General features: G+C 47.7%; 1 protein-coding gene across 5 annotated transcripts in view; it reads right to left on the bottom strand.

Annotated features, from left to right (window-relative positions):
- LOC134969682 (anillin-like) overlaps positions 1 to 25561 on the bottom strand; it is a 102828-nt gene that overhangs the window by 29092 nt on the left and 48175 nt on the right. For 4 of the 5 annotated variants that reach the window (XM_063945784.1, XM_063945782.1, XM_063945785.1 and 1 more), the window contains exons 5-16: positions 24137 to 24191; positions 22352 to 22497; positions 22082 to 22183; positions 20756 to 20848; positions 20330 to 20441; positions 8247 to 8482; positions 8072 to 8163; positions 2802 to 2937; positions 2582 to 2717; positions 2333 to 2506; positions 2136 to 2253; positions 1956 to 2004 (exon numbers count right to left, since the gene is read on the bottom strand). In XM_063945784.1, the coding sequence (XP_063801854.1) occupies positions 1956 to 2004; positions 2136 to 2253; positions 2333 to 2506; positions 2582 to 2717; positions 2802 to 2937; positions 8072 to 8163; positions 8247 to 8482; positions 20330 to 20441; positions 20756 to 20848; positions 22082 to 22183; positions 22352 to 22497; positions 24137 to 24191 (1449 nt within the window). The remainder of the gene's footprint in view (positions 1 to 1955; positions 2005 to 2135; positions 2254 to 2332; positions 2507 to 2581; positions 2718 to 2801; positions 2938 to 8071; positions 8164 to 8246; positions 8483 to 20329; positions 20442 to 20755; positions 20849 to 22081; positions 22184 to 22351; positions 22498 to 24136; positions 24192 to 25561) is intronic. The other variant, XM_063945786.1, reaches the window with a different exon arrangement.

Here is a 25561-nt window from a genome sequence, read left to right as displayed (position 1 = left end):
ACAGGAAGGTGGGATACAGACACGTGCCTATACAGTGTGACAGCCACCATTACACACCGCCTGGCACTCAGACACAGGAAGGTGGGATACAGGGGTCACACAGACACGTGCCTATACAGTGTGACAGCCACCATTACACACACCGCCTGGCACGCAGACACAGGAAGGTGGGATACAGGGGTCACACAGACACGTGCCTATACAGTGTGACAGCCACCATTACACACACCGCCTGGCACGCAGACACAGGAAGGTGGGATACAGGGGTCACACAGACACGTGCCTATACAGTGTGACAGCCACCATTACACATACCGCCTGGCACGCAGACACAGGAAGGTGGGATACAGGGGTCACACAGACACGTGCCTATACAGTGTGACAGCCACCATTACACACACCTTATTGCGCTATCCAACACAATACATAACATGCAACAGGACTACAATGTCATAAACGGTGGACCTTGATAAAGACTTAATGTCGAAACGCGTTGGTTTTAAACTGAAGGACATCTGCTTCTTTGGGGGTTCAGTTCCTGTGAGTGTGTAGGTCCGGACCTCACCACCACCCAGTTCCTGGTCTGCTTTAATCCATCTCGCCCCCCATTTTTTCACTTGTACCTTCAATACACATGACATTGTGTTTTGTTTTTTAATAATAAATACCCATCAACATCTTTTGAAGTCTCCCCTTTTTTGACCCTCACTTGGGGTTTGGCCCCTGATTTTATCTTTTGGGAGGACGTTACCTACGAATCAGGAAGAGACCAACAGAGAAAGATAATCCACTGGCTTGAGACCTCCAACCATCCACTAAGGAGAAACATCTGAAAGATACCTTTATGAGCATCATTTACTCTTCCCAAACGTGAGTCGGGTACGCTTTATTAAGAGATATCCTTCATTTTCATTTTCTTCTCCCGGCCTTAATGATCTGAAAGATACCTTTATATGGGGATTCACACACGCACCTATGTAAGTTAGGTACGTTGGAGAATCCTCTATCTGCTATCATAGCTTCCAGTTACAATTACAACTGATTGTCATGATACTTGTTGAAACCTACTACACTATCAGTATTTCCACTGTTTATATTTCCGGGTCCCACGGGAAATCGAACACTGATACGAAGAGGTTCCATCCAAAGAATATCCATAAATCTCTACTGAAGAAAGAAACCTTTATGAGCTTTGAACAGCCTACATCTACGTGAGTACGGTGTGTACCCCGTGAAAACCCTCCCCCGCTTTTCCTGCTTTCAAGAATATTTCACTTGACATTTTTTCATCACATTGAACTATACAATACCAGGACTGTAGAAATATCCTTTTGGGGAATACCTTGTGATCCACCGTTTATGACATTGTAGTCCTGTTGCATGTTATGTATTGTGTTGGATAGCGCAATAAGGTAGTAGATAATCTTTTTTTGCTTCCATTGTATTGGAGATTGTGTGACATCTCCCTCTACAGACCCATTGCAGCAATCCAGAGGGCGCGGTAGGGTTTCATCCACTTTGTTTGCATACCATTACACACACCGCCTGGCACACAGACACAGGAAGGTGGGATACAGGGGTCACACAGACACGCGCCTATACAGTGTGACAGCCACCATTACACACACCGCCTGGCACACAGACACAGGAAGGTGGGATACAGGGGTCACACAGACACGTGCCTATACAGTGTGACAGCCACCATTACACACACCGCCTGGCACGCAGACACAGGAAGGAGGGATACAGGGATCACACAGACACGCTCCTATACAGTGTGACAGCCACCATTACACACACCGCCTGGCACGCAGACACAGGAAGGTGGGATACAGGGGTCACACAGACACGTGCCTATACAGTGTGACAGCCACACTTACACACACCGCCTGGCACGCAGACACGGGATCACACAGATTACATGGGAAGGTGGGCTACAGTAATTATCAACTCACCAGACTGTAGACTTCAATCTCTATTCTGAAGTCAGAGGCGGCGTCATTCCTGTGGAGGAGAGAAGTGCAGTAATTTGGATGAACTCCACCCTACGCGCACCATGCATACCCCGTCTCCCAGCAGTCAGCACAGGCCATGCCAAGCAGTCTGATTCTCCTGTGAAGGGAAATAGGACTCACAGTGTGACTGTTGTAGGATAGTGGATGGCGTCTCCAGTCTGGGCATCGGCAGTGCTGGCCAGAGGAGTGGCCACAACATCATGGCTCCCGAGGCGAATCAGTAGGAGGAAGTAATGGCCTGTAGGTCCAGAGAATATACAGTAGCACATTTAGAAGAGATAAATAGAAGAGATCCCTATAGCCACACTGATCATTACCTGGTTCCCGGAGTGTGGAGCAGACGTAATCCACCTTCAGCGGCAGCTGGATGTCACATATGGACACAGTGGCACGGCAAGGCCTCAGCTCTCTGGAAGGACTGGGTTCAGGATCCTCTGACCTTTGTCCTCGGAGGCGCTCTAACTCCTTCAGCAGAGCGCCCTTCCTCTCAGCTGCACAGAAAGAAGCCGCTACTGGTTATCTGTGCCAAGCAAATGTCACCCACAGCATTGATATTATTCACTCACTGGACAGCAAGAGCAAGCGCTCTGCTTCCGCCTCCTGCCGCGTGCCCTTTCCATGTTCAGCATCCACACAGCAGCTCAACGCAGTGCAGGCTTGCTCAATGATACGCTGCAGAGAGGTCGCCTCCTTACTCAGGAGCTGCCGCAGACAGGGAGGAGATGTTACTCATCACAGGCTCATTAATAGGAGTCTTATACAAGATGTACGACGTTGTGTTCTCACCATGATGCCCTCCTTCAGGTCTGCGCCGCCCCGTGCTGCCTGCAGACTCTCAGAATGGTGGATCTGGGTTGGTGGGCAGAGCTTGGCATTCACCTCCGTTAGTACATTTCTTCGCAATGTCCTGTAACCGTCTATGCTACAAAGAGACTCTCATTAATATACTGGCACATACAGGTAATTCACAGTGCTGGTGGGCTCCTAAGCTGGCCCGCTGTTACCTGCAGCCTTTGTGTCTGTATGGGGCATGCACCACATGTACCAGCATGGCCTCTAGGAATGCCCTGTGCTCCAGATACCCCAGAATGTCCTGCATGTGTCTGCATGGGCGCACGCACCACATGAACCAGCATGGCCTCTAGGCATGCCCTGTCCTCTGGATACCCCGGAATGTCCTGTGTGTCTGTATGGGCTACGCACCACATGTACCAGCATGGCCCATAGGAATTCCCTGTCCTCCAGATACCCAGAACATCCTATGTGTGTGTCTGTATGGGCTACGCACCACATGTACCAGCACGGCCTCTAGGCATGCTTGGTCCTCCAGATACCCTTCTACCTGTGTGTCGCTGAGCATTAGGAACCATCTATTGCAGCACACTACATCTGCCTATACCTGTAGAGGCAACATAGGACCTAATTCAGACCTGATCACAGCAGCAAAATCTATTATGGCGAAAACCATGTGCTCTGCAGGGGGGGCAGATGTAACGTGCAGAGAGAGTTGGATTTGGGGTGGGTTATTTTGTTTCTGTGCAGGGTAAATACTGGCTGCTTTATTTTTACACTGCAATTTAGATTTCAGTTTGAACACACTACACCCAAATCTAACTCTCTCTGCACATGTTACATCTGCCCCCCCCTCCTCTGCAGTGCACATGGTTTTGCACTTTAGAGAACAATTATGCTGCTGTGATCAGGTCTGAATTAGGCCCATAGAAAGAAGAGAGCAGGTGCACCATACAACCATTGGAATTATAACGGAACCATACTGTACATCATGTCAGAGGTTCTTGGCATAAAATTGTCCAATATTACGAGCCTGTCCACCAATCGTCAAGGTGTCCTCATCGGGCAGATCACTAACATTATAGGGCAGCGGTGGCCAAACAGTGGCTCTTGAGCCGCATGCGGCTCTTTCTTCATTCAGATGCGGCTCCTGACACTTGAGGTCAGGTGACCGCAAAAGATCCAGAAACCACTGTGCTCCAGCCAGGCACGCAGTGCCAGCGTCACTATGTGGACTAAGGGAGCCGGATACTAGGTGAGAACCCACTATCAAGCAAAGAGGGACTACAGCTACCACAGCATGGACCAATTCGGGTTTGGAGTAGTGATGTGCACCGGACATTTTTCGGGTTTTGTGTATTGGATTCGGTCCCGCGGCCGTGTTTTGGATTCGGACGCGTTTTGGCAAAACCTCCCTGAAAATTTTTTGTCGGATTCGGGTGTGTTTCGGATTCGGGTGTTTTTTTACAAAAAAACCCCAAAAACAGCTTAAATCATAGAATTTGGGGGTCATTTTGATCCCATAGTATTAACCTCAATAACCATAATTTCCACTCATTTCCAGTCTATTCTGAACACTGAACACCGCACAATATTATTTTTAGTCCTAAAATTTGCACCGAGGTTGCTGGATGACTAAGCTAAGCGACCCAAGTGGCCGACACAAACACCTGGCCCATCTAGGAGTGGCACTGCAGTGTCAGACAGGATGGCAGATTTAAAAAATAGTCCCCAAACAGCACGATGCAAAGAAAAAAAGAGGTGCACCAAGGTCGCTGGATGGCTAAGATAAGCGACCCAAGTGGCTGACACAAACACTTGGCCCATCTAGGAGTAGCACTGCAGTTTTCTAGCGAGAGGATGAGTGAATCTGAACCACTAGCCATGAACATAGGCCAGGGCCTCAGCCGTTCCTTGCCACTCCGTGTCGTAAATGGCATATTGGCAAGTTTACGCTTCTCATCAGACGCTTTTGATTTTTGGGTCATTTTACTGAACTTTTGTTTTTTGGATTTTACATGCTCTCTACTATGACATTGGGCATCGGCCTTGGCAGACGACGTTGATGGCATTTCATCGTCTCGGCCATGACTAGTGGCAGCAGCTTCAGCACGAGGTGAAAGTGGAATTTGATCTTTCCCTATTTTACCCTCCACATTTTTGTTCTCCATTTTTTAATGTGTGGAATTATATGCCAGTAATATATCAATAGCAATGGCCTACTGTACCGTACTGCTATATATTATATACTGGTGGTCAGCAAAATTATGCACTGACCTACTATATATACTGCGCACAACTTAAATGCACCACAGGTATGGATGGGATAGTATACTTGACGACACAGAGGTAGGTAGAGCAGTGGACTACTGTACCGTACTGCTATATATTATATACTGGTGGTCAGCAAAATAATGCACTGTCCTCCTACTATATATACTGCGCACAACTAAAATGCACCACAGGTATGGATGGATAGTATACTTTTTTTTTTTAAATTCAATAATATTTTATTGTTTTTCCTTTTTTCAATTAAACAAAAAACAAACCGTTAAATACAATACGGTCCTGAAACCAGGGGAATGCGCAGATTCCCAACACTAGTAATTTCCAAATATAGCATCGGAGATGTGCAGGCTTATATTCGGAGACTAACGCACAAAAATCAACATAGGATGTTATAAGTGATCAATGGCTGCTGAAGTACAGAACATATATATGTTTCATGCCACGATGCATAACTGTGCATTACAGGTTGAGTATCCCATATCCAAATATTCCGAAATACGAAATATTCCGAAATACGGAATTTTTTGAGTGATACTGAGATAGTGAAACCTTTGTTTTCTGTGGCTCAATGTACACAAACTTTATTTAATACATAAAATAATTAAAAATATTGTATTAAATGACCTTCAGGCTTTGTGTATAAGGTGTATATGAAACATAAATAAATTGTGTGAATGTAGACACACTTTGTTTAATGCACAAAGTTATTAAAAATATTGGCTAAAATTACCTTCAGGCTGTGTGTATAAGGTGTATATGAAACATAAATGGATTCTGTGCTTAGACTTAGGTCCCATCGCCATGATATCTCATTATGGTATGCAATTATTCCAAAATACGGAATAATCCGATATCCAAAATACCTCTGGTCCCAAGCATTTTGGATATGGGATACTCAACCTGTACAATACAAAGCAGCAGGCACGGGCAGAGGAGTGGCTGGTCGCAGGTTACAGAAAACGCATATAAGAAGAAGAGGCGACTGTCCCGATGGAGATCTAGCTACTATAATCCCACACAAACCTACTGGCATGTATCGCAAACCTCCACATATCTAGATATTAAAACACACAGTAGCGATTACTCAGACATTCCGGTTTGTTGAGTATGGGGACTCAAGCCATCTACCCCATAAGTCGTGATATTTTTTCCTTGCTTTCCTGGCTAGGTATACATATTTCTCATGAGAGGCCGTATCATTAACAAGCGACACCCAAGATTGGAATGTGGGAGCTTCTGTGGCCAACCAAAGCCTGGCAATGCACACCTTGGCCAGACCACAGAGATTAATTATATAGCGTCTGGCAGGGGCATCCAGTGCGTCCTCCTCCATAGCTGACAACACACAAGTCACCGGGGTGCACACAACAGACGGAATTCCAGTCGACACCAGGGCATTAACAACACCAGACCAGAATGCAGCAATCTTGGGGCAAAGCCATATAACGTGCCAGAAATCTGCATCTAAACTGCCACATTTAGGACATCTGGTAGAATGGATAGTATACTTGACGACACAGAGGTAGGTAGAGCAGTGGACTACTGTACCATACTGATATAATACTGGTGGTCACTGGTCAGCAAAATTCTGCACTGTCCTCCTACTATATACTACAATGCAGCACAGATATGGAGCGTATTTCAGGCAGAGAACGTAGATATTTTCAGCACACTGAGCACAGATATTTGCAGCACACTGAGCACAGAAACAGATTGCTGCACGTCCTCTCCCTATCGTCTCCAATGCACGAGTGAAAATGGCGGCGACGCGCGGCTCCTTATATAGAATACGAATCTCGCGAGAATACGACAGCGGGAGGATGACGTTCGGGCGCGCTCGGGTGAAGTTCGGGGGGGGTTCGGATTTCGAGGAACCGAACCCGCTCATCACTAGTTTGGAGTAGGGGCTACTGGACACATGAAGGGCTACTACAGTGGCATGGGGGGCTGGAGTGACACATGAAGGAACTGAAGTGTATTACGGTAATCTTGCTTTTAAATGTATTTTATTTGGCTCTGGCTTTTTTTATGTATTTTATGTGGATGTGGCTTTTTTAATGTATTTTATGTGGATTTGTCCCTTTCTATGCATTTTATTTTGGATCTGGCTTTTTCAATGTATTTTATAACGGGCGTGGCCTAGCGGGCACAAGACCACGCCTCATTTTTGCACACGTGCCTTTGGCGGGGATCCGGTCTGAAGATCGACAGTATCTAGGTAGACAATGTTTAGGTCGACCACTATAGGTCGACAGTCACTAGGTCGACATGGATGGAAGGTAGACAGGGTTTCTAGGTCGACATGTGCTGGGTCAACAGGTCTAAAGGTCGACATGAGTTTTTCACATTTTTTTTCTTTTTTTGAATTTTTTCATACTTAACGATCCACGTGGACTACGATTGGAACGGTAATCTGTGCCGAGCGAAGCGGTAGCGGAGCGAAGGCACCATGCCCGAAGCATGGCGAGCGAAGCGAGCCATGCGAGGGGATGCGGTGCACTAATTTGGGATCCCGGTCACTCTACGAAGAAAACTACACCAAAAAATAAATAAAATCCTCATGTCGACCTTTAGACCTGTCGACCTAGCATATGTCGACCTAGAAACCCTGTCGACCTTCCATCCATGTCGACCTAGTGACTGTCGACCTAAACATTGTCGACCTAGATACTGTCGATTTGATGAACCACACCCCCTTTGGCGTGCACATGGTGTCGGCTCTTTGGCATGTCCAAAGATTTTTTTTGGCTCTTTGTCGCTGACTGATTGGCCACCCCTGTTATAGGGGATAATACTGGCCAAATTTATGCCAAGAACCTCAGATATGACGTATGGTTCATTTTATTATAATTCCAATGGTTGTATGGTGCAGCTGCTCTCCTGTTTCTATGTTGCAGTACTAAGCCCCAGCAAGGAAGCACATCCCATTATAAGTAGCTAGTGGGTGCAGTCCAGGCCCCCTCCGCCCAATATACCTGTAGTGGAGATGATTCTGCTCATCAGCTGAGGTCTTTGGAGTTACCAGGGGATCTGCCAGCAGCTCCGGCAAACTGGACACAACAGAGTTCTGCAGCATCATGGAGAATGTGAGAAGTGGAAACTCAGACCCAGTCTGCCGAATACAATGTGACCGCAACAAACGGGACTTACCAGAGGAGTGAGCGCTGCCTGAATATCCGCAGACTTGGTTAGAGGAGACAGAATGGACATCGGAGGAAGGTCCATCTCCAGCTCATGTGAATTATCACCCGCATCCAGCGCAGCCGAACTGCCACTCGCATCCAGCGCATCTGAACAGTCGCCTGCATCCAGCGCAGCCTCAAATAAATGGTCAATCAGCGCGGAGCTGTTGATGATCCCTTGGCTGATGTCGCCGTCCATGCAGTCTGAGGAGAATATGATGACAGATCAGCAGTGTATTGTGCCTGTATGCTCCAGTCAGTGCTCGGCATCTCCTGGAGTACAATGTCTAATAATCTACAGGACCCGTCACATTCTAGATCTAGCAGCTGGATAGAAGGTAGTCTGAGCTGGCTGGAGGTGCAGATTCCCGGACAAACTCGGCTGTTATTTTAAAGCGGCAATCATGGTTTCGCCTAGTACACAACTGCTGCTTTAAAAAACTGCCCGAGTTCGGCTGGAAGCCTCTGGTAACTCGGACTGGCCCTTTGTTTCTATGGAGCTGTTGGTATAATGTGCAACTTGCATAACAGCGAGCTGCAGCAGATGGAAGGCGTTTTCACGTGTGTTGTGACGCAAGGAATGGACCAGCACCATCCAATGGCCGGATCCCCACATATCCATGACTGATTGGATTCTGGCTGCCAGTTTTTCATCCCCAAACAGAACCAAGTAAGTATTTTTGCCCTACCCCTAACCTTCCCCTCCCACAGCCTGACCCTAACTCTCCCCTGCAGCCTAACCCTGACACCAGAACTGCCGGTGCGATGCCCCGCGATGTCTCGTTGCGGGGCATCGCACAAGTGTATGGGCACCATTACCTTCCCTTTCCGCAGCCTGACCCTAACACTCTCACAGCAGAACCCTAAACCTCCCCTGCAGCCTAACACTAACCGTCTCCTGCAGCTGAACCCTAAACCTCCCCTGCAGCCTAACCCTAACCTCCCCCCCCCCGCAGACGCAGGGCCGGCAACAGAAATCTTGGGGCCCATTACACGGATATCTCTGCGGGCCCCCCCTCTTGCCCCCTGACCATACACAACCCTCCCTGCATGTGCCAATAAATGTGAATGCAGATACATCCATATGTGCCTGCCCGCAGCCCGTCCCAAACCCAAAAGCCCAAACCAAACCCAAATACACAAACATGTTGGAGTTGGAGAGATCCTTACCAGCAGCACACAACCGCTGATGCCGCTAATTAACCAGCTCCTCCGAGTGACAATCTGCCAGCAGTCCCAGTCCTGCAGTACTGTCCGAGTCTGTCCTGTGCCGCTCCTGCTTGGCACTCCGGCTCCTCACACACAGCAGAGACACAGGGCAGAGTGCGGTGAGGACTTGAAGAGGAGAGGGCGGCCCGGACCAGCATCCTGCTGTGTGACTAGTGGTGCAACGTCAGTGCACTGCACATGGCACGGCCGGGGACTGGCTCAGGCTGACAGCTGACTTGGGGCTAGGGGCAGTGCACGGAGGGGTGACCACAGGGCTCGGGCGGCCTGCAGCTTGCGAGATGCCGTGAGTTATATAATTATTTTACATTTATGATTACATGCTGCCGCCGCTGGACCTTGGGGCCCCTCACAATGACGGGGCCCGGGAAGAGTGTCCCCTTTGACCCCCCCTGTCGCCGGGCCTGCGCAGACGAACCCTATAACCTTCCCCTCCCGCAGCCTAACCCTAACCTTCCCCTCCCGCAGCCTAACCCTAACCTTCCCCTCCCGCAGCCTAACCCTAACCTTCCCCTCCCGCAGCCTAACCCTAACCTAAAGAATTTGGCAGTGACAGGAGAGATTACAGGTATATTGACTCAGGAGCGACTAGACATTGCAGCTGCAACTAGGAATAGTTTGATACACTGAACATGTGTGATCCTATCACAGTCAGAGGAATAGGAGATGAAGCACTTACAGCTACAAAAGTTGGAACAATCACAACCCACCTGAGAATAAAAGGGCAATTGGGCAAAACCATGTGCACTGCAGGGGGGGCAGATGTAACATGTGCAGAGAGAGTTAGATTTGGGTGTGGTGTGTTCAATCTGCAACCTAATTTGCAGTGTAAAAATAAAGCAGCCAGTATTTACCCTGCACAGAAACAAAATAACCCACCCAAATCTTACTCTCTCTACACATGTTATATCTGCCTCCCCTGCAGTGCACATGGTTTGGCCCAATTGCTATCAAAAATCCTGCTGCGATCAACTTGGAATTACCCCCATTATACCACATTCTTGTTGCTGGTGATCTTCATTTGAGTGAGCTGAACCAATGCATTAAATTTAAACACACAACAGAGATATAAGGAGGGTTGGAGGATGAACCCGATCAGAGAGGTACTAAAGTATATCTGCCCAGCTAAGACTGTACAAACTCCTCCCTTAACAATCCTATAGGACAGGAGAAAACTACAACTAACATTTTAAATCTTAAAAGGGTAAACAACTCCAACGCATTAAAGAGAAAATACAGAGAAACACCTCATGGTTTAACCTCCTTCAATCTCTTTCAATTCAAAACCTTCAGTCTCCAAGTGCACTTTGTATGTTTTAATATGTTTACTCTATCTACATACATTCAGATGTAACATGTATACCAGTGCATCCGGAAAGTATTCACAGCGCTTCACTTTTTCCACATTTTGTTATGTTACAGCCTTTTTCCAAAATGGAATAAATTATTTTCCCCCCCTCAAAATTCTAAACACAATACCCCATAATGACAACATGAACAAAAATAGGATTTTTAATTACCTAGCGGTAAATCCTTTTCTTGAAGTCTGTAGGGGATACTGGGAATCCATTTAGTACCATGGGGTATAGATGGGACCACTAGGAGCCATGGGCACTAAAGAAGATTGAGTAGGTGTGCTGGCTCCTCCCTCCAAGCCTCTCCCACCAGACTCAATCTAGGAAACTGTGCCCGAGGAGACGGACATACTTTGAAAGAAGGATATAGAAAAAGGAAAGTGGTGAGATTTCGAACCAGCACAACCAGAACAAGCGGAAAGCCGTGCTAACCAAAACTTGTAAACAGGAACAGCAACAGCTGAACCAAACAACAGTAGGTAAACACGTAACTATGCAGGAAGAACGAAGCACCGGGCAGGCACCCAGTATCCCCTACGGACTACGAGAAAAGGATGTACCGGTAGGTAATTAAAATCTTATTTTCTCTTACATCCTAGGGGATACTGGGAATCCAGTTAGTACCATGGGGAAGTACCAAAGCTCCCAAACCGGGTGGGAGAGTGCCGAGGTTGCTGCAGAACTGATTGGCCTCTGAGGACCTTCAGTTTGGTCAAAGTATCGAACTTGCAGAACTTAGAAAAACGTGTTCGAACCAGACCAAGCAGCTGCTCGGCAGAGTTGTAAAGCCGAGATGGTAATGTTTAGACGTTACCCCCTTTCTGGCTTGGATCATAGTCTGGATGACCTTGTCAGGAATCCCTCCCCTGGCTAGAATCAGCCGTTCAACTTCCATGCCGTTAAATATAGCCGCGGTAAATCTTGATAGACGAACGGGCCCTGTTTCAGAAGATCCTCGCAAAGAGGTAGAGAGGCCACGGATCTTCTACCCGCATCTCGAGCAGATCCGCATACCAGGCCCTTCGCGGCTAGTCCGGAGCAATGAGGATTGCTTGTACTTTTTCCCCTTTTTATTCTTTTCAGAATTCTTGGGATTAGAGGAATGGAAGGAAACAAATACACCAGCTTGTAGACCCACAGAGTTGTCAGGGCGTCTACCGCTACTGCCTGTGGGTCCCTCGACCAAGAACCACCCCGCTTGAGCTTCTTGATGAGTCGAGAAGCAATCATGTCTATCTGTGGATAACCCCACCGATGTGTCAGCCACTGGAACACCTCCGGGTGAAGGCCCCATTCCCCCGGGTGCAGGTTGTGTCTGCTGAGGAAGTCTGCTTCCCAGTTGTCTACTCCCGGAATGAAGATCGCGATAATGTCACAGCGGGTTTTTCTGCCCAGAGGAGAATTCTTGACACCTCTGACAGTACTGTCTTGCGGTTTGTTCCGCCTTTTCGGTTGATGTAAGACATCGCTGTCACATTGGCCGACTGAATTTGAATGGCCCGATTCTGAATAAGGGATGAGGCCTGTAGAAGGGCGTTGGAGAAAGCCCTGGGCTCCAGGATGTTTATTAGAAGAACAATTTCCTGATTTGACCATCATCCTTGAAATTGCACCCCCTGGGTGACTGCGTACCAACCTCTGAGGCTTGTATCTGTGGTTAACATAATCCAATTCTGAATCCCGAACCGTTGACCCTCCACTAGGTGAGAAGTTTTTAGCCACTACAGGCAGGAGATCCTGGCTTATGGCGACAGACGAATCCGCTGATGCATGTGAAGATGCGACCTGGACCATTTGCCCAACAGATACAGATGGAAGGGCCTTGCATGAAATTTTCCGCCCAGAAAGCAGATGCACAGGTGTACGGAGATTCGGGTCGGCTTCAGGACAGCCCGAACCATCGACTGGATCACCATTGCCTTTCGGTAGGGATAGTCCTGCAGTGCAAACCGTAGGTAAGCCTGATGAGGCGGCCAGATCGGAACATGAAGGTACGCATCCTTGATATCCAAAGATACTAGGATTTCTCCCTCCTCCAGACCTGAGATCACCGCTCTCAGAGACTTCATCTTAACTTTGAACACTCGTAAGTACGGATTTAACGACTTGAGGTCCAGAATCAATCTTACCGAACCGTCCGGTTTCGGTACTACAAACAAGCTGGAATAGTATCCCTTGTTTTGTAGATGAGGTGGAACTGGAACATCTTGTGAAACTGGTAAGCCTGATTTGAAGAGTCTGAGGTGGGAGATCCTGGAACTCCAGTCGGTAGCCCTGGGAAATAAGATCTAGGACCCAGGGATCCTGGCACGATCTTGTCCAGATGTGACCGAAGAATATTTTAGCCAGGCTCCCACTCGCCAATCTTCCAGGCATTGCGGTCCACCGTCATGCGGAAGGTGTTGAGTAGAGATGAGCGGGTTCGGTTCGTTGAGATCAGAACCCCCCCGAACTTCACGTATTTTACATGGGTCCGAGGCAGCCTCGGATCTTCCTGCCTTGCTCGGTTAACCCGAACAAGGCCGAACGTCATCATCCCGCTGTCGGATTCTCGCGAGATTCGTATTCCATATAAAGAGCCGCGCGTCGCCGCCATTTTCACTCGTGCATTGGAGATTGAACGGAGAGGACGTGGCTACGTTCTCTGCCTGAAAAGCTCCATATCTGTGCTCAGTGTGCTGCATTGTGGGGACCACCAGTATATTATATTAGTACAGTACAGTAGGCCATTGCTATATCTTGCAGCTCCGTGTCAGACTCAGTTCTAGACAGTATCCTGATCAGTGCTCAATATCTGCTGCATTGTTGTGTGACCAAAAAAATATAAAAATATATAAATAGTATTTGTATTCGGCACTCATGAAATAAACATCACAGTCAGCTTGCCCGGTGCCCTCTAAATCAACTTTGCAGGTTGAAGATATAAGCACAATGAAGCGGCACTCCAGGACTTAATTCAAATAAATGGGTCCAGTCTCCCGATTTTGATGTACAACGTTTCGGTTTTAATCACAAACCTTCGTCAGGCATATACATACAACAGAACAAGTCTTACCTATATAACAAATTAAATCACCAGGTGCAGTGCAGTCCAGGAAGCCCCAGAGTTAGACTTCCAGCTGATGTCATGCAGCATGGACTAATTACGTAACAAGAGAGTGTTAACCCTTCACCACACTACAGACATGGAAATGAATGAAAGATGTATAATATTCAAACGATACTTTGTAAATACAATGATCATCCACAGGATAAAATGCAACAAGTTATATCAAAGATTATATACGAGTATGGCAATCGGGGCGATTATACAACACCACATCACAATTGACTTAAATGGTTAACCAGGGGGAATCAATTAGATCAATTAATGAAAACAACATATAGAGATGAAGAAAAACATCACAGAAAACTGCTGTAAGAAAGCGTTTCATTTAACCCCTTAGGTGTTACAGTGTTGAGCCTGTCAATCCACTGTGCTTCTCTTTGTAGCAGGAGCCTAGATCTGTCACCACGTCTCCTGCTTTCCGGGACCATGTCTATCATTTTGTATTTTAATGAAGACAAAGTGTGTCCTCGTAACTTAAAATGTTTAGAAACAGGTTGCTCGGTTGGTTTGCCTTCAAGCGCGGATTTAATAGCGCTCCTGTGTTGGGCCATGCGTACTTTAAACATGCAGGTGGTCTTCCCTATGTAGTATAATGCACAGGGGCAAATGATACAATACACCACATAGCGTGAGGTACATGTGAAACAATGTTGCAGTTTGATTCGTTTGCCAGAGTGCGGATGTACTATAGTGTCTCCTGTTTCTAGGCATGTGCAAGTGGTACACCCTAAACATTTATAATTACCCGTTTTTTTGCTAAGAAAATGTTGGGGTGCCGGAGTCAGAATCAGAAATGTCACTGTGCACAATCATGTCACGAATACTACGTCCTCGTTTATAACAAGGCATTATCCGTTTCTTGGATAAAGATGGTAGGTCAGGGTCAGTTTGAACAACAGGCCAAATACCCTTCGCCTTTCACATTAATCTAGTACTGGCAGTTGTATACGTTATGAGCAGTATATAGTAGTACAGTGCAGCATTGTGGTGACCAGTATACTACAGTACAATAGTCCAGTGCTGTTCTCGCTGCTCAGTGTCAGTTCTCCGTAGTATCATCAGTGCTCAGTAAAATCAGTGCTCAGAATAATCAGTTCTCAGTATAATCAGTTCTCAATATAATCAGTGCACTGTTAGACGTGCGCCCGTTTTCCGCCATTAGTGCATTGGGATTTAGACAATTGATGAAGTTAGTGTGTCCCCGGTACAAAATCCCATCTAGATTTCACTTCACTAGGCAGGCGATAGCGAGATTTTACCAATTAATATCAGTGATTTATAATTAATTATTAATTACAGTGATCTTGCCAAATGATTCCAGTGATTGTCATTTTCTTCCAGTGATTTGGACCAATAATACCATTGATTAGAACGAATAATTCCTGTGATTTTGTCATTTTCAACCAGTGATTTGGACAATACCATTGATTAGAACAAATAATTCCTGTGATTTTGTCATTTTCTTCCAGTGATTTGGACCAATAATACCATTGATTAGAACGAATAATTCCTGTGATTTTGTCATTTTCTTCCAGTGATTTGGACCAATAATACCATTGATTAGAACGAATAATTCCTGTGATATTGAGGTGTTTGTGTCGCTTAGCTTAGCCGTCCAGCGACCACAGTGCACCTCTTTTTCTCTTTTCTTTGCATCATGTGCTGTTTGGGGCCAATTTTTTTTAAGTTCCATCCTGTCTGACACTGCAGTGCCACTCCTAGATGGGCCAGGTGTTTGTGCCGCCCTCTTGGGTCGCTTCGCTTAGTAATCCAGCGACCTCGGTGCAAATTTTAGGACTAAAAATAGTATTGTGAGGTGTTCAGAATAGACTGGAAATGAGTGGAAATTATGGTTATTGAGGTTAATAATATTATAGGATCAAAATTACCACCAAATTCTATGAGTTAAGCTGTTTTTGAGGGTTTTTTGAAAAAAAACACCCGAATCCAAAACACACCCGAATCCGACAAAAAATTTTTAAGGGAGGTTTTGACAAAACGCGTCCGCATCCAAAATCCGAAAAATTTCCGGTGCACATCTCTAGTGTTGAGGAAGCAGAGCCTGAGCCCTTTTCCTGTGAAACAGCAGTCGCTGGTTTGCGTGGTTTTCCTCTAGCGCCTCTGGCGGCGGTAGAAGAACATATGGCCTTGCCCCTAGATTGTAAAGTTCACAGAGTCTTGTATGTATGTGCTGCAGGAGTAAAATAATTTCCTCCTGAGGTAAGGTGTCTAACCCCTCAATGAAATTACCTGACCATTTATCAATGTCTCGATTAATCCACCCACATGCTATAGTGGGTCTCTGGGCCACCCCAGCAGCTGTATACAAAGATTTGAGTGTAGTCTCAATTTTGCGATCAGCAGTGTCTTTTAGGAAGGCTGCACTCGAGACAGGCAATACAATTTTACGCGAGAGCCTGGAGACTGATATACCCACTATCAGTGGATTTTCCCATTTTTTCCTATCCTCAGTAGGAAAAGGAAAGGATGATAACAACCACATAGGAATTTAAAATTTCTTATCTGGATTTACCCACGGTTCTTCAAACAGGGTATTTAGTTCCTTTTACACAGAGAAGGTAGCAGAGGATTTTTTCTTTATATTATAGTAAGATTCCTCACTCTTCTCTGTCACCTTATCAGGGATATTCAGAACTTCTCTGATAGCTTCTATGAGAGCCTCTATTCCCTGCGACAGAGTACCCTCTCCCACCTCTGAGTCCACCTCACCCTCCTCCATGTCTGAACCCTCATCAGTCAGACTGCAGGATATGGGCCAAAGTACGTTTATGCGGACAAATGGCAGGGGACTAAGACGCTGATTTGGGGAATGAGTCTTTTTTCATAAACTCAGTCATAGATGGTCTTAAGTATTGCGTCTATTTCTCATTCCGAGATAACTTAGGCTTAGAGATTGTGGAAATCATTCCTCTTATGGAGTTAAGCTATGCTGGCTCCGCCCCACTAGCCTGAGAAGGGACACTACACTGAGTACACACTAGTGAACCCCCTGGAGAAGAGAAGCACTGTGCCTTACATGAAACACACTCTTTGCCCAACATACTGTAACAGTGAAATCACACACACACAGGAAAAGGTTAAATGCACAATTAACCCACAAAGAGCCCTTCCAGGGAGACACAGAGAAAGTATGGAACCAGCACACGGCGCCCTTATCGCTAATGCCAAGTTTAGCCAGGTCGCAGACTAAGTACCTAGATTAGGGACTTAGTACACTAAAAATCTCTCCCGCCCTGCTATGACCCCCTGGTACAGCTGAGGTATTCTGGAGTCTCCCCGGAGGAGCTGCGCGTCCCTGTCAGTCAGCGCCTGTGTCAGCTGCAGTAGGGAAAATGGCGCTTGTGAGCTGCTGGATCCGCTCATAGTGAAGCCCCACCCCTTCAATGGCACGTGGTCTTCCTACTCTTCAATATACTGGCTGTATGTGTTTATGTGCATAAAATGGAGACAGACTCCTTTTATGGCTTTGTTGCCAGTCTGGGTACTGTCTCCGCTGTTCAGCGTCTGTACAACGCCGGGAGACACAGTCCACCTCGTTTAGAAGCCGTGCGTCTCCTTACCCTTATGCCGCCATAATGGCCGGCGACCCACTAACCGGGACGCTGGCTTAGTACTCACCACTTTTCTGTCTTCTGTCTCTGTTAGGGGTGGCAGCGTGCTGCGGGAAATGTACGCTCGCCGTGGTGGGGCTTGCGAATAGTTCCCTCAGGAGCTAGCATCATGTCAGTGGGGAACGGGACCATTAACCCTGAGAGAGGTTGGGCCGTGGCGCCCTCCCGCCCCCCCCCCCCCCTCATCCCAGTCTGAGGTCAAGAGCGCTCTGGAGCAGGTTTTCATCCAGGATGTCTCTGTACATTGCTGCATTCATCTTTCCCTCTATCCTGACTAGTCTCCCAGTTCCTGCTGCTGAAAAACATCCCCACAGCATGATGCTGCCTCCACATTGCTTCACTGTAGGGATGGTATTGGCCTGGTGGTTAGCGGTGCCCGGTTCCCTCCAAACAGGACGCCTGGCATTCATGCCAAAGAGTTCAATCTTTGTCTCATCATACCAGAGAATTTTGTTTCTCATAATCGGAGTACTTCAGGTGCATTTTGGCAAACTCCAGGCGGGCTGTCATGTGCTTTTTACTAAGGAGTGGCTTTCCGTCTGGCCACTCTACCATACAGGCCTGATTGGTGGATTGCTGCAGAGATGGTTGTTCTTCTGGAAGGTTCTCCTCTTTCCACAGAGGAATGCTGTAGCTCTGACAGAGTGACCATCGGGTTCTTGGTCACCTCCCTGACTAGGGCCCTTCTCCCCCCATCGCTCAGTTTTGACGGCCGGCCAGCTCTAGGAAGTCCTGGTGGTTTCATACCTTTCATTTACGGATGATGGAGGCCACTGTGCTCATTGGGACCTTCAAAAGCAGTAGGTATTTTTCTGTACCCTTCCCCAGATTTGTGCCTTGAGACAATCCTGTCTCGGAGGTCTACAGACAATTCATTTGACTTCATGCTTGGTTTGTGCTCAGACATGCACTGTCAAGTGTGGGACCTTATATAGACAGGTGTGTGCCTTTCCAAATCATATCCAATCAACTGAATTTACCACAGGTGGACTCCAATGAAGCTGTAGGAACATCTCAAGGATGATCAGCGGAAACAGGATGCACCAGAGCTCAGTTTTGAGCTTCATGGCAAAGGCTGTGAATACTTATGTACATGTGATTTCTTAGTTCTTTATTTTTAATAAATAAAAAAAAAAAACAACAACAAAGTTTTTTACATTGTCATTACGGGGGTATTGTGTGTAGAATTTTGAGGTAAAAAAAAGAATTGAATCCATTTTGGAATAAGGCTGCAACATAACAAAATGTGGAAAAAGTGAAGCACTGTTAATACTTTCCGGATGTAGTGTATGCCTGTCAGAACAGCAATATAAAATGGTAGCTGCAGGTGCATGGAAGGGAGGGGAGACACTGCGGTTGCATGGAAGGGAGGGGAGACACTGCGGTTGCATGGAAGGGAGGGGAGACACTGCGGTTGCATGGAAGGGAGGGGAGACACTGCGGGTGCATGGAAGGGAGGGGAGACACTGCGGGTGCATGGAAGGGAGGGGAGACACTGCGGGTGCATGGAAGGGAGGGGTGACACTGCGGGTGCATGGAAGGGAGGGGTGACACTGCGGGTGTATGAAACATAGAATTTGACGGCAGATAAGAACCACTTGGTCCATCTAGTCTGCCCCTTTTTTTATTTTATCCTTTAGGCAATCTCAAACCTTTTTTTAACCTTAATTCTTTGTAAGGATATTCATATGCCTATCCCAAGCATGTTTAAATTGCCCTACAGTCTTAGCCTCTACCACCTCTGATGGGAGGCTATTCCACTTATCCACTACCCTTTCTGTGAAGTATTTTTTCCTTAAATTTCCCCTGAACCTCCCCCCCTTCAGTCTCAATGTATGCCCTCGAGTTCTAATACTTCTTTTCCTTTGAAGAATGTTTCCCTCCTGAACTTTGTTAAGACCCTTGATATATTTGAAAGTTTCTATCATGTCCCCCCTTTCCCTTCTCTGCTCCAAACTATACATGTTAAGATCTTTTAGCCTTTCCGGGTAAGTTTTGTGATGTAGGCCATGCACCATTTTAGTTGCCCTTCTTTGTACACTCTCTAATGTATTTATATCCTTCTGGAGATAGGGTCTCCAGAACTGGACACAGTATTCCAGATGGGGCCGTACCAATGACCTATACAGTGGCATTATCACTTCTTTTTTCCTGCTACTGATTCCTCTCCCTATGCAACCAAGCATCTGACTTGCCTTTCTCATTGCTTTGTTGCATTGCTTTCCTGCCTTCAAGTCACTTGAAATAATTACTACTAAATCTCTTTCCTCCTCAGTAGTTTCTATTATAGTACCCTTGATATGGAAGGGAGGGGAGACACTGCAGGTGCATGGAAGGGAGGGGAGACACTGCAGGTGCATGGAAGGGAGGTGTTACTGTGAGCTAGAACAAGAGAAACGTTTCCCCCTGCACACCAAGGAGCGTCAGCAATGAGACTACATGATAACAGGAAAGTCAGACACCCTAACTTCATAACACATGGTTAAGCCACCACGTCTCGGCAAGGCATCCAATATACTGGTGGTGCAAACGCTACGTAGTAAGAGCTAATTATAAATACTATTATCATGTAGCAATAGGGACCACCAGCATCAGAGAAGCCCTGTGCGACACCTGACGGTAATGGGTGTGGTGTGTACAGAGGTGGCTAATTTAGGAAGATCCATGGCTCAGATAGGAAGGATGACCAATCACAGATCTTACAGTCAGTATGTCTGCAAATAATTACCAGAATTGCAGGTGCCTTGGAGCTGAACCTCCAGGGAGGAGATGTAACGGTTGTCGGAAACATCTATAGATTCGTTTCCGCCTTCTGAAAACAGCTCTATGGTATCTGAGCCCTGGACACATTGCCACGGAGACAAGAGGAAAAACAAAACATCTTACGGGGATACAAAAATAGGTTACACACAAAAAGTGCAGTGATGATAATACAGAGAGGACGTCTACATTCAGACAGCACATGAGCAGGTGAGATTCACACGTGACAGCCAGAACTATGGGAGGGAGTAGGACATGTGCTACATCATTATACATATATGCAGCCCTACCAGAGAAGCTCCCTGAGCATGGGACCGCGACTTGAAGGATGGGTGGGAGGGGGAGGGCAATACACTATGTTTACCAATCTCTACAGGAAAACACTGACACTTACACTGGAGTCTGAATGTGTTTCCAACAAGGGGCCCATTTTCACACGCCCACGCCCAGCTCTCACCCGCCGACGCCTTTTCCCTCTGGTGAGGTCCTAGAGACCAGGGTAGGATTGTAAGATGTACTAAGGACATAAGCTGCTCTGTCCTTCACCATACAGGTCCCAAAGGGCCACATTCCACCAGCGTGTAACAATCACATGACCAACCTGATGTACTATTGTGCGTCACACCACTAACAGAGCCACTCACCAACGCTGAGTGTCACGCCACCAACACAGAGCCATCCCCCTATGCTACTGTGAGCCACACCACCAACACAGAGCCACTACCTCCATGGTACTGTGCGTCACGCCACGAACAGAGCCACTACCCCTATGTTACTGTGCGTCCCGCCACCAACACAGAGCCATCCCCCCATGCTACTGTGCGTCACACCACCAACACAGAGCCACTAACCTCACGCTACTGTGCGTCACACCACCAACAAAGAGCCAACTCCCCCACGCTACTGTGCGTCACACCACCAACACAGAGCCAGACCCCCCACGCTACTGTGCGTCACACCACCAACACAGAGCCATCCCCCCATGCTACTGTGCGTCACATCACCAACACAGAGCCACTAACCTCACGCTACTGTGCGTCACACCACCAACACAGAGCCATCCCCCCACGCTACTGTGCATCACACCACCAACACAGAGCCATCCTCCCCCACGCTACTCTGCGTCACACCACCAACACAGAGCCAACTCCCCCACGCTACTGTGCGTCACACCACCAACACAGAGCCATCCCCCCCACGCTACTGTGCGTCACACCACCAACACAGAGCCATCCCCCCCACGCTACTGTGCGTCACACCACCAACACAGAGCCATCACCCCCACGCTACTGTGCGTCACACCACCAACACAGAACCAGACCCCCCACGCTACTGTGCGTCACACCACCAACACAGAGCCATCCCCCCCACGCTACTGTGCGTCACACCACCAACACAGAGCCATCCCCCCCCCACGCTACTGTGCATCACACCACCAACACAGAGCCATCCCCCCCACACTACTGAGCGTCACACCACCAACACAGAGCCATCCCCCCCACGCTACTGTGCATCACACCACCAACACAGAGCCATCCCCCCCACACTACTGAGCGTCACACCACCAACACAGAGCCACTACCCCTATGCTGTGCATCACACCACCAACACATAGCCACTACCCCTATGCTACTGTGCGTCACCCCACACCCTAAGTGCCTTCTAACCACACGACCGTGCCCAACACGCCCCACCTGCAGAGCCTTCTCACCACACTTACTTGTTCCTCAACACTCCTCGGGCGCCGTCTCATAGACTCCGCTCTCCAGGGGTTACTGTGATCCAGTCCTGTGCACACCATCGCCAGCTCTTCCTGTCGCTCCTTCAGTCAAAGAGATCAGGAAAACAGAGTATGAGGCCAATATGTTCCAGTGATAGAGCAATAAAGTTCAGAGCGGTTTTGCTTGGACACAAACATTAAATAAATAAGAAAAGGTAAATTAGCCCGACGGGTGCCCTGCATCCATATATCCAAGCCTGTAGCACTGACCCTGCGGAGACGAATGGCAGTCTCTTCACTTGGCAGGTTGACACCTGTGGAAAGTAGAGGGCCGCGAATCGCCAAAGTGCTGTGAGTCACCGGCACAAGTCCTTCCTCCATAACCGGCTTATTTCCAGGGTTCAGGTCCCAGTGCCCTTACACAGGAAAGAGCAAACATTATATAGCTAATGCATGCAAGTAATCTACCAAATGCCCCCACCCCCTGCTCAACAACCGTCACCAGACCAGTGACCGGCATACAACACAGTGCACATCTCACCAGTGTCCATTATCAGACCAGTGACCAGCATACACTACATGGCACATCTTATCAGCGACCATTATCAAACCAGTGACCGGCATACAACACAGTGCACATCTCATCAGTGTCCGTTACCAGACCAGTGACCGGCATACACTTCATGGCATATCTCATCAGTGTCCGTTACCAGACCAGTGACCGGCATACACTTCATGGCATATCTCATCAGTGTCCGTTACCAGACCAGTGACCGGCATACACTACACGGCACATCTTATCAGCGTCCATTATTAAACCAGTCACCGGCATACACTACATGGCACATCTCATCAGTGCCCGTTACCAGATCAGTGCACATCTTATCAGCGTCCATTATCTGACCAGTGACCGGCATACACTACATGGCACATCTCATCAGTGCTCGTTACCAGACCAGCATACAACACGGGGCACATTCCATCAGTGCCCGTTACCAGACCAGTGACCGGCATACAACACAGGGCACATCCCATCAGTGCACGTTGCCAGACCAGTGACCGGCATACAACACAGTGAACATCTTATCAGTGTCCATTATCAGACCAGTGACCAGCATACAACACAGTGCACATCTTATCAGCGTCCATTATCAAATCAGTGACCGGCATACAACACAGGGCACATCCCATCAGTGCACGTTGCCAGACCAGTGACCGGCATACAACACAGTGAACATCTTATCAGTGTCCATTATCAGACCAGTGACCAGCATACAACACAGTGCACATCTTATCAGCGTCCATTATCAAATCAGTGACCGGCATACAACACAGGGCACATCCCATCAGTGCACGTTGCCAGACCAGTGACCGGCATACAACACAGTGAACATCTCATCAGTGTCCATTATCAGACCAGTGACCAGCATACAACACAGTGCACATCTTATCAGCGTCCATTATCAAATCAGTGACCGGCATACAACACAGGGCACATCCCATCAGTGCCCGTTGCCAGACCAGTGACCAGCATACAACACAGTGCACATCTCATCAGTGTCCATTATCAAACCAGTGACCGGCATACACTACATGGCACATCTCATCAGTGCCCGTTACCAGACCAGTGACCGTCATACAACACTGGGCACATTCCATCAGTGCCCGTTACCAGACCAGTGACCGGCATACAACACAGTGCACATCTTATCAGCGTCCATTATCAGATCAGTGACCATACAATACATGGCACATCCCATCAGCGTCCATTATCAGACCAGTGACCGGCATACAACACAGTGCACATCTTATCAGCGTCCATTATCAGATCAGTGACCGGCATACAACACAGGGCACGTCACATCGGCTTCCATTATCAGACCAGTGATCGCCACAATCTCACTGCAGAACACTCACAATGAGCATCTCACATCCTGTGCCCCAATTCCTATATAATGCGAAGCTTCTATGAAGTCACAGTGTTCAGACAATACCCTGATCATCTGTCCATGGAATAAAGGTGAAGGAACTAATCTACACACAATGTTGTGTTACCTGTAATGGTCTCTGGTTCCACTTCCAGAGCAGGATCGGCCAGCACACAGTTGTTCTGTAAAGAGACATGGATAGTATGAGATGAATAAGGGATAGCCATGTTTCAGCGACACTGCTGATCGCCATCTGTGAGCCGCACAGGTTGCAGTCACTCATTAGGGCTATGCCAGTAGTGGTGTCCTCCCCCTCCCTTCCAGGGCAGCAGTCACCTCAGACTATAGATTCTGGAATAAGGCCACAGAACTTGCTTCCTTTCTGCTAAGCTGTGCTCAAATGTCAAAGAAATCACAGGGGTCCAAGTAAAGGCCTCATGGGCAACCTGACGCCATGTGTGGTACCAGTGTAATGATTAGGGACCAGCTACCCTCATAGATTGCTCTTTGCTCCCACATTATGGCTGTAAATGTACTGGAGAATGATTTCTATGGAGTGAGGAAGGAAAGCTTCCTCCATTACACCAGTCCCGCATACACCAAGTCCAGGACACATGTAATAATAGGATTTTAATTACCTACCGGTAAATCCTTTTGTCATAGTCCATAAGGGATATTGGGGGAGACTTAGTACGATGGGTATAGACGGGGTCCAAAGGAGCCGGTGCACTTAAAATTTCTTCACTGGGTATGCCGGCTCCTCCCCTCTATGCCCCTCCCACGGGCAGTTATGGGTAATACAGTGCCCGAAGGAGAAAGGACATATATGAGAGAAGGAACATGATAACAGAGTGGTGAGATTTACACACCAGCACACCACTAACATAACAACCAGCAACAGCTGAACAGGTAACTATAGAACAAGAACCTGCAGAAAAGTCCACGCACTGAGGCGGGCGCCCAATATCGCTTATGGACTACGAGAAAAGGATTTACCGGTAGGTAATTAAAATCTTATTTTCTCTAGCATCCATAAGGGATATTGGGGAGACTTAGTATGATGGGGACGTCCCAAAGCTTCCAGAACGGGCAGGCAGGTGCGGAGACTGCTGCAGCACCGCCTGCCCAAACTGTGTATCCTCTTTGGCCAGGGTATCAAATTTGCAGAACTTCACAAAAAAGTGTTCTTCCCCGACCAGGTAGCAGCTCGGCATAGTTGCAAGGCCGGGACTCCACGTGCAGCCGCCCAGGAAGAGCCCACCGATCTTGTAGAGTGGGCTTTCAGAGACTTAGGAATAGGTAAGGCTGCCGACACATAGACCTGTTTGATAGTAAGTCTAAGCCAACGAGCAATGGACTGCTTCGAAGCAGAGCAACCCTTTTCCTGCGCATCATAGAGCACGAACAAGGAATCCGTCTTTCTGATCCGAGCCGTCCTTTGGACATAGATCTTCAAGGTTCGCACAGCATCTAATGCCTACGGAGGAGCAGAAGTGTCAGAACTGGACGGAACCACAATAGGTTGATTCAGGTGAAACGCAGATACAACCTT

The sequence above is a fragment of the Pseudophryne corroboree genome, chromosome 11 (assembly GCF_028390025.1).
Source record: "Pseudophryne corroboree isolate aPseCor3 chromosome 11, aPseCor3.hap2, whole genome shotgun sequence".
Taxonomy (NCBI): Eukaryota; Metazoa; Chordata; class Amphibia; order Anura; family Myobatrachidae; genus Pseudophryne; species Pseudophryne corroboree.
Note: the sequence above shows the minus strand (reverse complement) of the source record. Positions and strands in the feature narration are given on the sequence as shown.